This window comes from Styela clava, chromosome 14, assembly GCF_964204865.1.
Source record: "Styela clava chromosome 14, kaStyClav1.hap1.2, whole genome shotgun sequence".
NCBI lineage: Eukaryota > Metazoa > Chordata > Ascidiacea > Stolidobranchia > Styelidae > Styela > Styela clava.
The window spans coordinates 4,716,797-4,731,909 of record NC_135263.1 but is presented as its reverse complement, the minus strand read 5'-3'; the positions used below and the strand labels follow the sequence as shown (position 1 = coordinate 4,731,909).

Genomic DNA, 15,113 nt, shown 5'->3' with positions numbered 1-15,113 from the left:
AAAACCAAATTGGACTTGAGATCGCAGAATTTATTAACGAAATTGTGAATCATTAAGACGATGACGGCACTTTAAAAAAATTTGTATTCAAACCTTAGGTCTAATCAACTTGAGAAGATAACAAAGACAGAAAATAAAAATTTATAAATAATTATATAAATAATATTATTTATAACAATTTTGTTAGTCTTAATTAACCTTAAATCTATTTCTGTATCCCAAAAGATATTGCCTAATATTCAGATATTGCATTTCGTTTTCAGGTCTTAGACTAAAAGGATTGCGTCCTAGGCAGTTTTTATCATTGAAAAGATACCGCTTAGTTCTTTCCAATGTAGTCTAATTGAAGCCATTTAAGCATTTTTTTAGGATTACATGATTAATGGCCTAAATTGATTTTTAGATCAATATCCATATATTACAAAATGTCTATATTAAATCTTTTTGCAATATTTTTATTTATTTTGAATTAATCATTCTGACTTTTAAAATAAATTTAAAAATCAATTCCGCTTGTCTTTGGCAAAACCTTTCAACTTATATTTTGTACGCTTTGAACATTACCTAAGGTTTTGTTTGCTATCCTGGTTTTATAATCAGTTATCAATTAATTATCTTATCATTTGTTATGCTGATTATGGAGCCGAAATAAACTTAACTCATATAAATAATAAAAAATAAATAAATATCCTAGAATGCGCACTTCAAGTCTCGTCAACTGTCTCACCTTTCAAATACTTGATCTATAATCAATAGCTCATAAGCATTGGAGTGAACGTAATGTGAAGTAACATGATAGACTTTTGTTGTTCAGTTATGCATATAAATCAATTTAAACCGCAAAGTATTCTTGTTAAGAGGGTAATTACGCTACAAAGTTTAGATTTCAATACAATGCATTTGTAACTTACGCATGGAAGAAAATAGATTTTCTGGAACTGTGTTGTGTGCAAAGAAGTTTTATCTGGTTTCTATTAGATAGTAGCATTAGGTGCGCGCTTGCTCAGGTTGGCGGGTTCAAACAATATTTTATGCTGATAATCGTTTTTTTTTAATTCAACTAATTATCCTTTTTCTATGCCCTAGAGGCGGTCAATCTGTATTATCCATGTATGCTGAAACAAGAGTGAAAATATCTATTGTGGGTTATTCATAGAGTATTGCAACTAGAAATTTGAAACACTTGCAACATTTACAACTGATACTTTAGTTTATTCTATTTCTTAAAGGAACTTTTCAAATTATATTCATTTTTCACGATTTTTCATACCAAATCCTAGGGGTATGAGTATGACCCAATATATTCCATTTCAACTGAATTTTAATATTCTTAAACGTTTAATAAATGTAGTATTCAATAACACTTACAGTTTAAATTACTATTTAATAGTATGGTTTAATCATCTCGGAGAAATTACCAAATTGCATTCAGTTCCCTTAGGTCGTTTTCAGCTGAGCAAGGTTTTTATTGATGCATCTATTCCCTTCTAATTTGTCTCTAGAGATATTTTCTAGACTTGTTGCTTAATGATTAAGAATCGATTATCTAGAAACGATTGGCCCAGAAGAAAAATTGGAATAAACATTAGTCTACGTATTAGTATTACTAAGAATAAGTTAGAATATTTCACATGATATAAAAAGCAACAGTTTTGTATCTTCTAAGTAAATGAGTTTGAAAGTGCAGATTAGAGGAAAATGTCATTTTTGTCATTATTGTAGTCCAGTCTGTTTGGTATGAATCTTATTTTAATGTGGTAGTCAATGAAGTGGAACCATGCAGCTCTGCTACACATTATTTAAGATGGTATTATTCTGGCGAGCTATGCTTCATTGATTTCGAATGGTTGAGTCCTGAGTTGTATTAATTCATCAATTTTTTTAAGTAATGGGAAATTGTCTTCTTGTCAATATAATAATTACTCAAAGAGACAGAAAAAGATATTTTGATATATTTTTGTATTACGAATATCATCAAGTATTTCTTAGTTTATAGGATGTCATATTGTGTGTCACTTTCATTTCTACTCTTTGTCATTTCAAGTATTCAGTACATTTCGATCAAATTTAGGCTTTGTATGCCTAAAATGGTATTATGACAATCCATTTCGGAAAATCTAATTTACTTACTGTATTTTATATCCAGGGCCCTACTTTTAACTTTAGTTCGTGCAAACCAGAAACTGTTTTCCTCATTTTTCCAGCATAGATTAGGTGAATTATCATACTTTAATAGCAATGCAATCTAGCTACCTAGGCAGGTAATTATAACCTTCGTTCTGGAATGTACTTTGAGAAATGGTGAGCCATGCAAATCTTGTTGCAGAAATTGATTACGTCAACAGCATGTCAACTGAAGACAGGTAAAAAAGTTTTTTGTGTTGATATAATGAGGATTTAATTTTTCTGTGTGTGCAACCATGGCATTATATTTAAATAATGAGCAAAATATCTATCTGGAGAAAAGCATTATCGGCCAGGTAGTGTGACTCATTGTAATAAGCATTAGAAATATGCTCGCCACCGCACCTCTGATTACTCTGCATTGCTTCGCACTTTCGAATCTTGTGGGGGATGATTATTAAAAGAAGATTGCTGAACTCCTTGCCGCCGTAAGGTGGATCACATAACCGCCAAAAGTCAAGGAGACTCATCTCTACAAAGTTATGGTCACACCACTGAAAGAGCTAATAAAACTATATTGAAATAGGGGTAGCGCATTGGATGCTAGCCATTGGCGTGAGATGTGAAGGGGTTCAATTCAATACGACCAGAAAAACTGCTATTGCATGGGGAATTCCTTTTCCACTAAAGTTATTTTGGCATATTTTTGTCATATTATCAGCATTTGACATTATTTCTAACAAAAATATATTTTCAAGGCTGATCCATGCAAGGCAACGTCGACAAGAACAACTTCAGCGTTGGAAAGAATCCGAGCTTGAATATGAAAAAGATAAGGCAGGATTACCAAACGGACAAATAGCAAATGATAACAAAAGATCAGTTAAATTTGGAGATAGTGTTACATTACTTGAAGCTGCCGCTCGAGACGATGTAGATGAAGGTAGAACACCTTGTATTATGCAATAATTCCCACTTCATGCATGTAAATTACACAGACTAACAAGATGTTTGATTAAGGATCAAATTAAAGTCCTAACCATGCAAGCTGAAAATGAAAATATAATGAAATGGAAGATCAGTTGGCATGCATTTAGTCGAGTTTATTTTTCCAGCCAGTAATAAAAAAGAGTGATATTAAAAGTCAAAACATAATGAACTGATTTGGGAAAATAATATTGCATGTGTAATAATGGCTTTAAATGATTGTGACTTTTTTCCCAATTTGATACGAACCTATATAAAGTACCTTCGCTATACTGCTTTCTATCTCCCGCAGCATGTCTATACTTTTGGAACCATAAATTTGGTATTTGTCCCCAGTGGCGCAACCAGGCTGTTTTCAACGGGGGGGGGGTCCGACCGGAATTTACACAGTGCAACCACGACGTGAGTCGCAACGCCACTAGGTGTCGCCCCGCTGACCACGATAAATTGCTCATGGTTAAAAGGGAAACGCCATCGATTAAATCCCAGCCTTTCGCTTACCTTGCACTCGTTCATTAACGGCGCTTCGCTATGTCTTGCACCTCGTGGGTAGCAAAACGCCGTTCATTACATTCCAGCGAATTGCTAACGAAAAGCTGTTAATTATTTTCAACGTTTCCCTCGCTTTGCGCCTCGTGGATAGTGAAACACGGCTTGAATAAATTCCAGTGTTTCCCTCGTGCCGCGCCTTGCTCGTTGGGTGAATTCGTCAACACTAAAAACAAAATGCACTTCTTGCGAATGGACCTTTTCCCGACCCTAACCCCGGAAAAATTCTAAACTAAACTGAAGCTCACCGGAAGACATAATGACAATTAAAATAATTGATTTACAACTAATTTTTGGAAACACCACTAAAAACTGACTAATTTAATGCAGGGATGTCCAAATCGAATTTAAATTCAAATACTGTTTTTTCGTGTTTATAATAATCCCGAATATGGCGCACATATCCTAGCGTCGTCGTCCATGTGTGGTTCGGCAATATATTACACCTGACATGAAAGAATTTCGATAAACGCCGACTTGAAGAACTTATAAGACTTCGAGGACGTTTTTGATTGAAAATATTTTCTTATCGGGTATTTTAACTTAGTCGAGATGGTTTAGGCGTCCTCGGCAAATTGTGTCTTAATTAGTTGTTTTCATCCTCAGTTTCGATAGTGACCGAACATAACAGGAAATTTTTTCATTTCTTCTAATTTAGCGCGTATAAAATAGCTTTTAAATAGTATTTAATATTTATCGCGGATTTCGTCGGCATCCGGCATTGATGACAACATCAGTTAAAGTTAGCGGTATTCATTTATAAACAAAAATACATAACAGCCGACATGAAATATTCAAATCAGCGCAGAGTTTAATTAATATCTTAATATGCACATAGAAAGAAGAAAGGACAGAGAAATATCGACTAAAAACTAAGAACGATATGGTATGTTTGTGTACTTTTGTTTACCATCGTCATCATAATCAAATTAGTTAAACCCGATTCCCAAATTTCCGTCCGCCAACAATGGAGAATAAAGATGGAAAAACGTGTTTTACTTTTCGAGTCAGCGTTGATTTAAATTTTTCATGCTATGTGTTATAATTTTTTGATTATAAACCAATACCTCAGACTTAAAATGAACGATATTGTTATCAACGACGTCGGGACTCGGGATAACGATAAAATCTCCGATAGAAACCAAATAATATTTAGAAACTATTTTATAGATTGCAAGAAATTAAAAAATTTCCCGTTAAGTTCGATAACTATCGAAACTGAGGATGAAAACAATTAATTAGGACAGGATTTGCTTTTAAGTTTATTGCCGAGACGCACAACATATCTTGACTAAATTGAAATATACGATAACAAATGTAAAAAATTTTCAACCAAAAACGTCCTCGACGTCTTATAAGCACTTCAAGTCAGAGTTTATTGAAAACCTTTCACGACGACTGTTAGTTATTGCCGTGCCTCACATGGCTGCTTTCGATTGCGATAAAAAATGAAATAATTGTGAAATGTTTTTCAATCAGAACGTGGACGGGGGCGGTAGGATGTTTACGGCGTTTTCGGTTTTCAGCCTTTCATATGTAGAAAATCTTAGGTTAATCGAAGCAATATTTTTCCGAAAATAATTTTCGTATCCAGATTTTCAGAGTTCCTACTGCATTATTATAACATGAAGAGGGGCGGCGTTACATTGCGTCAAGATGATGAAGCACGAGAGTATTCGTCACAAGAGAGAGAGAGATAGCATTATGCTATTGTCGCTTTCAATTCGCATCGACAGCGCGCGATTTCTACTTTTTTGAGATAACATATCTCATTTTCGAATACAAACATTTACGCGGGGATAGCGATTATTACGTAACTATCAGCAAAATGGTATGATTGAAGTCGGGCGGTGTTAAATTACGTCGAGGTGATAAAGCACTGGAAAAAAGTAGTTTTCACCGGATTGTTATGACCGTGGAACGACGTTGTTTTAACGTAGAACAATAATAAAAAAACGAATTTCAAACGGGGGACACGACCCCCGTAACCCCCCCCCCGCTGGTTGCGCCACTGTTTGTCCCAACACCTGACCTGAACAGGTAACTGAATTTAAATTGTCATTTGTCATTGCATCAAGGCTTCTAATCAACTTATTTATAACTTTATATAAATATGAAAACATTGTAAAAGTCACATTTTTGGAATATATTAATATTTTCTGTACAATAGCATACTCTAAACAAGTCTACAAGTCAAATGTATGCAGCTACTGCACCTGGATTGTTGAAAAAAGATTTTTTGCGACATTTTAGTATTATCAACCTTTTATGTATCTGTCTCAGCATTCTCAGGTTGTATGTTTTTCTTCTTTAACTTCATTAAGAATTTATATTTAATAAATTATTTTCATTTAGTTCGAAACTTATTAGAAGGAAACACAAATCCAAATGAAGCCAATGATGACGGACTAACTGCACTTCATCAGGTAGTTATACTTTGCATTATTTTGATCAATTCTTGAACAAATGAAAATCATGGTGCTTGGAAATAGTTTAGATGTGTGGGATTTGGCAAGGGGGTTTATTAATCTTAGCCTGTGGAGTCTGGAAAAATTTACTATATTATATTTGAACTATCCACATTCAAGTATATTCTTGTATAGAGCCTTGTTCTGAGTTAAAAGCAAAAATAATTATCATAATGTACCGGTATTTACTCTAATTCTTATATTGACCTTCATTAGACATTTCTGCAATGTTTCATATTATTACATTAATATTTAATGATTTGGCAACACTTATCTTATCTTAATGCATTCCTGTCAAGAATAATTTTTTTCTAAAATGAAGATCTTTTCGTGTTGTCGTTCATTAACTGTTTTAGGCTTTGCACAATTTAAAGAGTCTTTATTTTTGTTATCATTCCAGAAGTATGTGTACCAATATAGAGGTAACTAATTTTGTTCGCCTACTTTACATCAAGTTGTGTGGAGGGACTGAAACCTATGGGCAAGGATATATATTCATTTGAATAACACAGACAGTCCCCGAACCCTTTTATCTAAATTCTAAACCAAAAATTTCAAACTTTCGGTACTTAATTTCAATATTTCAAAATCAAATTCTTTTTGCATGGACTATATTTAATCGACTTATTTTTTCATCCGGCTTCAATTTTCTATTGTGAAATCAATCACACAATTTTACAGTTCTACTTATGCAAATGAAAAGTAATAGTACCGGTAAATACCTAAAAAAACTTAAATATACAAAATGGAATGAATCTGAAAAATATTCAATCATTAACCATTTTTTTTACAATTTTCCTAATGATGCGAATATTGATCTTAAAAAATCAATTTGTGCGATTTAAAATTGTAGGAATATGTTATATAACCACCATTAAATTATCTCATAACTGCCTGTTATATGCTGTTATCAATAACTCGTTTGTTTTCAATCTTGACAGAATCCTGTCCATTAATATCAAATAGCTTCTATCCCGCATCCTATTTGTCATTATACAAAATCGTAGCCCGGCGTTCTCTTTCATTATTGCAAAATTCACAGAACAATATTAATTCAGCCAGAGATAAATTGATATAAATTCTTAGTTTGTGTCATTTTCTCCGGTCTGTACTTATTCAATTCAATTACGCAACTGCTTTGTAATATTGTATATTTACACAAGATCTTCATATTTGATTTGCTGTCTATGAACCGGATCGGCTACTCATCACGACCTTGAACTATTGATATCAAAATATTAGCAGATGGCGGTTCTTGATAAGCTTTATAATGATTGATGAACCCTTTGTGGGTATTTTAAAATCATTGATAAAACATGATTACAGATTCTTATTTTGCATAGCTTAAAGTTCGCCTTAATTTTTTCCAAAAAATCATGATTTTTTAATATCAGGTTTAAAATTCATCTCGTGATTAAATCCCGTTTTTACCACCTTACTTGGAATATAATGAATGAAATAGGCAAGATTGACTGAAATTTGACAAAAATCTGTTTCAGTCACAGAATTGTCAGATTTTCATGAGAAGAAGAATATTATTATCTGATTTGAAAAAAAAACTTTAAAATTTGTTCTGGGTTTGAATTTCTTATCACCAACTTGGCTGATATACAATGAGGTAGGCCTATGCAATGCAGAACAAGAAAGATTTCTGTTCTTCCAGAATAGAAGCAACCATTTACTCATCCTTAAATATAAAGACCTTCTTCATAGCAAATAAGCGTCATATAAATAGCTTTTTATCTTAGGATGACCTGTTCTCATAAATACAGCTTTGTTCTGAAATTTGCTGAGCTTGTTCAAACTACATCTTACCACGATATTTCAGATTAGATATTGCTTGGTGATGATTTTCCTTACTATTCATATTTATGTTAGTGTCTTTATCATATCATGCCGGGATGAAGATTCTCTGAATAGAAATCGAATTTTATATTCTATGAAACTATCATTAAAATCCCTATTCACAAGAGAGAATGAATACTTGTGTATTTTCTTAGAAAATTGGATGATTTTATCAACTATCGGATTAAATTTTTCTGTCGTCATAAAACAGCTGCTATTTTTGCATCAAACTTCCTGCTTTCTACTTAATACTATCAAGTCATTACATGAATGAAGTTAATCCAGATAATCTCACTAAACCTATATGTTTTAAAATGAATACTCTTAATTCCAATGTCTGCGGTTATGTTAAAATGAGACGACACGCCGTTTGTTTCAAAAACTTACAAAGTGTGGTTGTCAAAATATATTGAAATAAAATTGAAATTTCGAAAATCTATTTTTAATTTTTGAAAAAATTTTTAGATGGAACAGCGAAAATAACTAAAATTACTTTTATAACAATATGCCTTGAATTTTTTAATAAGATATAAGTGGCCGCTTTGTACGAGAGTGAAAGACACAATCAAAAAAAGGAATAATATTTGTGCTATTGATCGGGATTGGTGGGACTAACTACTTATCCTCCTTCTATTTTTTTGTGATGGTGGGGCTGTATGTAGTGAGAGGAAAGTTGACTAATAATAATATTGTCCTCATTTAGTAAAATTTCCAAATTTTATAAGGAAGTTATTTTTTAATTTCATATTTATTTATCCTTTTTCTAATTTAGCATCCTTGTTAGAGTGCATAATATTACCAATACATATTATTTTATCAGTTGTTATTTGAACACTGAATTTGAATGATAGTGGTACTATATAAAAAGTGAAGAAATTCATGGGATAGATCACTTAGAATGGTGGGCCATGTAAGGGTGATGTAAAAAGTTACATTTAATGAACAATATTTACAGTGTTACAAAGACAAAAGTGAAAATCAATAAGCCTTGTGCCAAAACCAAATTTAATCTCAATTTCAACAAATTTCTTTAACTATTTTTCAGCTGAAACATCAAAATTTGGTTTTAGTTGGGTTGTAGCAGTATCATGGGTCCAGACCAGATTGAATTACCCAATGGGCTGGATTTGGTCCGCGGGCCGTAGTTTGCTCAGGTCAAGGCTGGATTGATTATATTTTTAAAGGAATTGGAATTTATTGGGTTCCGAGTTGTAAAACGCTTTTCTTGAAACTGTAAATGGTTGTAGGATGAATATATATTTTCATGGTTGAAATTGGTTTAGGGTTTTCATGGTTGGGCCATAATTTAATTCAGATTTTCCTCGTTTTAGTTCCATTACGAGTTTGGGGACTGTCTGTGTTAGCCAAGTAAATATGCCCCCTGCCCATCGGTTTCAGTCCCTTTACACAACTTGATGTAAAGTAGGCGAACAAAATTAGTTACCTCAATATTGGTACACACACTTGGGAGCACCATATTTTGCACTTTGTTTAAATTTTTTGAAATTATGCTTCGATTTCAATACCTTGTACTGTGTTCTTTACGATAAAATTGATTTTCCAGTCATTGGTCGGTCAAGAAAAAGGAATCAACTCACAATTTATTATAATTTCCCTTTTTTATTGGTAAACCTCAATGAATATATAAATATTGATGTGTTTAAAATTGCAAATTTAATAAAAATATGTTTATCATTCAAATTTTGAATATATATTTGAGAATGTTTTTTAGATTAAATTTTCAATTTCAACCCAGTTGTAATGCAGGATTTTTTCATATGATCTTTTATAATGTAAATTAGGACAGAATCTTATAAGGATTACCAATTTTTTTACTGCACAAAAATTATTTTTGTTCGAAACAACAATGTCCACAATGAATTGAATGTCCGAATATGTCCAGAATTGGCTATGTTTCTTGATTTTAAAAAACAAATTTGATTAAAACTGCAAAGTTTGTATAATCGAGAGTATCTTCAGTTAACTTTATTTATTTCATTGAAAGTTTATAAATAAAAATAATTATCTCATGTTATGACACTCATCTACTATTAAAATGCAATGACTCAATGTATTGAATCTCAATCACTTTATAGCTAATATTATATTTATTATTCATATCCAAAATATTTTTAGATTATTTAACTATTTAACTTCAAAATAACTCATTCATTTCCTTCATATTCTCAGCTCAAATTTCAAAATTTGAACATTTGCATTTCACACATAACACCCATAAAAGTACAATATCCCAAACCCAGTTTTTCAGAAACACAAATTTTAACATGGGGAACATCTAAATATGACATTCTTATGTAACCCAATGCATCACATTAATGGACATGTTTGTTTATGTTCCAGGCATGTATCGACAACTTTGAAGACATGGTTCAACTATTAATTAAATATGGAGCAAATGTGAACGCAGTGGACAGCGAACAATGGACTCCTTTACATGCTGCTTGTACTTGCGGACATACGAATATCGCTACTATATTAGTTAGCAGGTAATTTATCATTTTCATTTTGGGAAGGATGTCTTTGCTTCTGTGGCGTGGCATCTTACTTTAATAATGTGGGGTCCGTGGCGTGGCATTTTATTTAACCTTTTTTATTGAACAGGTACCCTAGTAATATATGAATTTTGTTTCGTTCCGTATAATTTATGGCATTATGGGTAACTTCACTGACATGGCATTTTATTAACGGGCATGGCATTTTACTGAATTGACACCACATTTGAAACATAAAATTTGGTGCATATCATTATTTGGTTACGAATTAGGTTAATTTGGGATATTTTATTCAAAAATGTACCTTACTATTTCAAAATAGTAATACAAATTCCATCAATTTTTAAATCAGGTCACTCTGAAATACCATTTATTCATTTTTGTTTCCTAACAATATCATCAATATGTCAAATGTTGTACTTTTAAATGAATCTATTTTATGGCGAAAAATAAAAAATTAGGTATTTGATAATAGTAACAGTACAACTATATTTTAGTCAGGCGAAACATTACAGAAAGGGACCACTCATAATCTCATAATAGTCATGTTTATACTTGCTACAGCATGTTTGCATTATATACATACAAATCCATCGATGCAAAACATAGAAAAGTATTTGGTCTTACAGAAACCCAATCGATTACCAAAATTTTATTTTTTCTATTTCGAAAATTTTTTTTGACATCCCTAGAAACAGGACTTTTTAATATAATCCAGAGGTGTGCAAACTGCGACCGGCGGGCCAATTGCGCCCCGCAAGAAAAATTTGTGCGGCGCACGGAGAAACAACACTTTTGAATGGTGTGCCCCTGAAACGAGTATTTAGTTTAGGTAATCTAGTACATGCGAGCAATCCTAATCCTTCTGCGCCACAAAGCCTATACCAGTGCCTGAGTGCCACTGTCATATTAGCAAAACCGGCTAGCAAGAGTTTGTTGCAAAATATACGATATATATTACAAAAACGTGTTTCTCACTGAAGTGGATTGAAGTCGGCGATAAATTTAAATAGCATTTTCTGCAGAAGTTTATGCGTTTGACTCGGTAATTCTGCGAGAAACCCTAATAATGCCAGAAGGTGACTAGCAAAAATAAACAATTTTCGTGCTTGTAACTACTAGAGTGTCTATATTAAATAAAGATGAGACCCGCGACTCCACTCAGTTACTTGAATTTGGCCCGCCAGTGAAAAAGGTTTGCACACCCCTGATCTAATCTATTTGAAATCTTGAATTTATTTAATTTAAGAAAAACCAATGAAATAGCAAGTATATTTGTGATCTTCCGTTAGATTCTTTAATTATTTCAGGGACTGTCTGTGTCAGCCGAGTGACTATACCCCCTGCCCATAGGTTTCAGTCCCTTTACACAACTTGATGTGAAGTACGCAAACAAAATTAGTTACCTCCATATTGGTACACACACTCCTGGAGCGCCGAAAAATCTATTGGTGGTTCATAGATATGAGAATGCATTACAAAGTCATTAAGTCAATACAGTGACGTTCTGCAATGTCTGACTCAACTGAGAGAAAGGAAATGACAAGCTGTTCTATAACAATCTATATTCACATACAGATTATGTTAAACCAAGCATGGGGTATATCTTAATCGATTTTAAAAGGCTTATATTAAGTATGGTCCATACATTTTACATGCAGATGGTATAAAAATAAAAGCTGGATAAGAAAAGTGATGAAAAGATTAAAAAAGCTTGAGGATTTTTTAAACAAACAGTGATCTTTATCTCTCCTGCTGTGGGCAATATTTACAAAGATTAAAAAAAATTCAGTTTTCATATGCTGATAGGCATAATACACAATTCTCCATATTCATTGTTGTGGCTGTAAACTGTCTGTGCGTCTCAAGGCTTTACAAGTGGATTTATTCCACTTCAATAAAATACTGTGGGGCCCGGTATAATACACAATTCTTCAGATTTATTGTTGTGGTTTGAAAACTGTCTGTATGTCTCAAGGCTCAACAGGTGAATTTCCTTCTCTTCTGGATAAGACCATGTGTGGCCAGATTCCAATCTAATATTCTGTATTAAACAAATTGGGCATTAGTTTGGTACAGCCTTTTCTAAGCTGGTGTAACGACACTTTGAAAAAATTGTGGTATTTACCATTAGCAATATAGCTAGTGGCGAGACAGACTACAACTGGTTTTCAGCATAAAAACCAAACCTCAAAGCTACTTTTAATTTGGCCTGGTGGTTAGGGTGGTAGGTCTGAAACTCGTTTGATTTGAGTTTTTCAAGTTTTTGATTAAAAAACCGCAGGCCCATCACTTGAATTTGAAAAAAATAATTTGGGTAGGCTATGCAAAATTCAAAAGATAATTGTCTTCTAAATGTTGTACAAACGTACTAAAGTGGTAACTTGTGTGGAGACTTGTTCAGAGTAAAAGTTTGACACATCTTAATAACAAGAGAAAAAAATCACAGTCTATTGTCAAATTTATTTTAGAAGGGTAATTTACTCATTAACATAAATTAAAATGGGAAATAATCGTACAACCTTCCACTATGCTAGGACTGGTTGCAGAGGTTTGTCTAGAATTAACAATAACAGGCTGCATAACAGCACTTGATAAAAATAAGTTTGAAAATTTTTAAAACTTTAAATTATCCAGTCTGTTAATTAATATCGGTACCATTGACCTGTTTCAACTCATTGATTTTATTATTCTGGTGTCTGTGATGACTAGTCTACACCCTCGACACTAATCTTTCTACTTTGAACCACTTAATTGTTCAATCACCTATTGTTTATAGGATTTCCGAAACCTTTTAAATCAAGTTCAAATTGTATTTACGCTTGTTTTTTATGAAAATTGTGTTTATCATAAAAGTAATTTTGCTTTTTATTGAGGTTTATGATGAAGAAGGCCAAAACTGAATAATCAACAACCAAATACATTTTTGATTTTGTTTAAACCAAATTTCTGTCCTTACCAAACTATCTCTCATACTATTTATTAAGGATGTATACCGCCACCCCTGTTTGTAATGTGTTGAGTTTCGATCTTGGTTTTAATGAACATCCTTTACTTATTGAAATCCATTTTACTTCAAAACTGATGAAAGATTCAAGAAATATAAATAATTAATTTGACATGTGCCAGTTACTTCAGACCCTGACAAAGATTGGTATAGATTTTAATCTTACTTCAAAAAAACTGGGTTGTGTCAATCAAATGTAAGGTTTTCTTTTATACAAGGCCGTGTATGAGCAGTCATTGATATGTAAATAACTAGTATCTTTGAAATAACCTGAATCCTCCTGGTTCTGTATTGCTCCCTTTTTATTACGCCCTTGATGATTTGGTTGGATTGGGCTTAGTTCTGCAACCTGCTGTCCGAACATAGTTAAGTCTAATGTGTTAACCTAATTCTGATTATCGAATTGGCATCAAGATAGAATTTTAATCTTAATAATAAGGGATACAGATATCTGATATGATATGAGGCTCTAGTTTCAACCAGTTTGAATTCATTGTAATTTAATTTTGGCTTTTTGCAATAAATGTGTTGCTAAGGGTTCTAAGCATACTAACATGCCTCTGACACATTTAACTGGTTTTCTAATCTCCACACCAGACATAGACTGATCATCAGGCGCAAAGCCGAGCTTTGCAGTAGGATTGAGCTGTTTTCCGTTTTCTGTGGATAGTTTAAAAAAAATCAATTATTTTATGATATATACAAACTAATTCTTGCGTTTCGAATTGAGCGACAAACTACATAACCTTTGACCTGGACCACTGTATCCTGATTATGTCGATGTAACAAGAGTACAAGACAATACTTTATAGCAATAATAGTTCATAATTATGCAGTTATCTTATTATATTTTACTATCCATTTATGCCTTTGCATGCCACAGCAATAACTGTGGGATTGTAACTTAGCCTCAAGGGTAACTAATTAAAGGACTTGTCAGCAATATAATTTTTAATATCAACTTACTTCCCCCTGATATTGAATTTTTTCTAATTCCTCATAATCTCATATTCATAATGAAAGTATATTTGGGCATCCCTGCTGTGAGCTTTGAAGTTTCATATTTATATTGTTTAAAAAGCCTACATAGTTTGGGTTGTTTCGGTATCACCTATCAAGCTTTAAAAAATCATTTAATTAGCACCTCAAGCGTGATTTCTACTTAAACTTTTCACTCTGGGTCACAAGAATGATGAATAATTAATCAATTAGCGATTGCTTTTGTGATTCAAGTGAATTGTTTTCTCGTTCTATTGATTTTTTTTCACATTTGTGAACTGGAGCATGCGAATTAATCGATTAGAAAAAAAGTTGATCGGTAAAAAACTTTGGAATTTCGAATTTGAAAACACGAAATTTCCTGCGGCGAATTTCCCGGCTAATCCAACCGCTAGTCTAAAGTTCATATAAAAATAATAAGCACAGACACAGTGTAACAATCGGAATCATTATGACGTTATTTTCATTGGTATTGTCACTGGAAATTTATATCCTATAAGAACTAAAGTCGCAATTTCAGTTGACAAAAGGGGGCCGGATTAATCACATCGGTGGGCCTTTATCTCTGAGATATAACTAATTATGGTTCTGTTCAAATATTTGTTTACATTCTGTAAATCA

The 15,113-nt window shown here is 32.7% G+C and overlaps 1 protein-coding gene across 1 annotated transcript in view; it reads left to right on the top strand.

The window, feature by feature from the left end:
- The first annotated feature begins 2,176 nt into the window (after positions 1 to 2,176).
- LOC120341616 (protein phosphatase 1 regulatory subunit 16A-like) overlaps positions 2,177 to 15,113 on the top strand; it is a 46,398-nt gene continuing 33,461 nt past the window's right edge. Inside the window, exons 1-4 of the mRNA XM_039410158.2 lie at positions 2,177 to 2,363; positions 2,883 to 3,067; positions 6,016 to 6,086; positions 10,335 to 10,480. Coding sequence (XP_039266092.2) covers positions 2,299 to 2,363; positions 2,883 to 3,067; positions 6,016 to 6,086; positions 10,335 to 10,480 — 467 coding nt within the window. The 5' untranslated portion in view covers positions 2,177 to 2,298. The remainder of the gene's footprint in view (positions 2,364 to 2,882; positions 3,068 to 6,015; positions 6,087 to 10,334; positions 10,481 to 15,113) is intronic.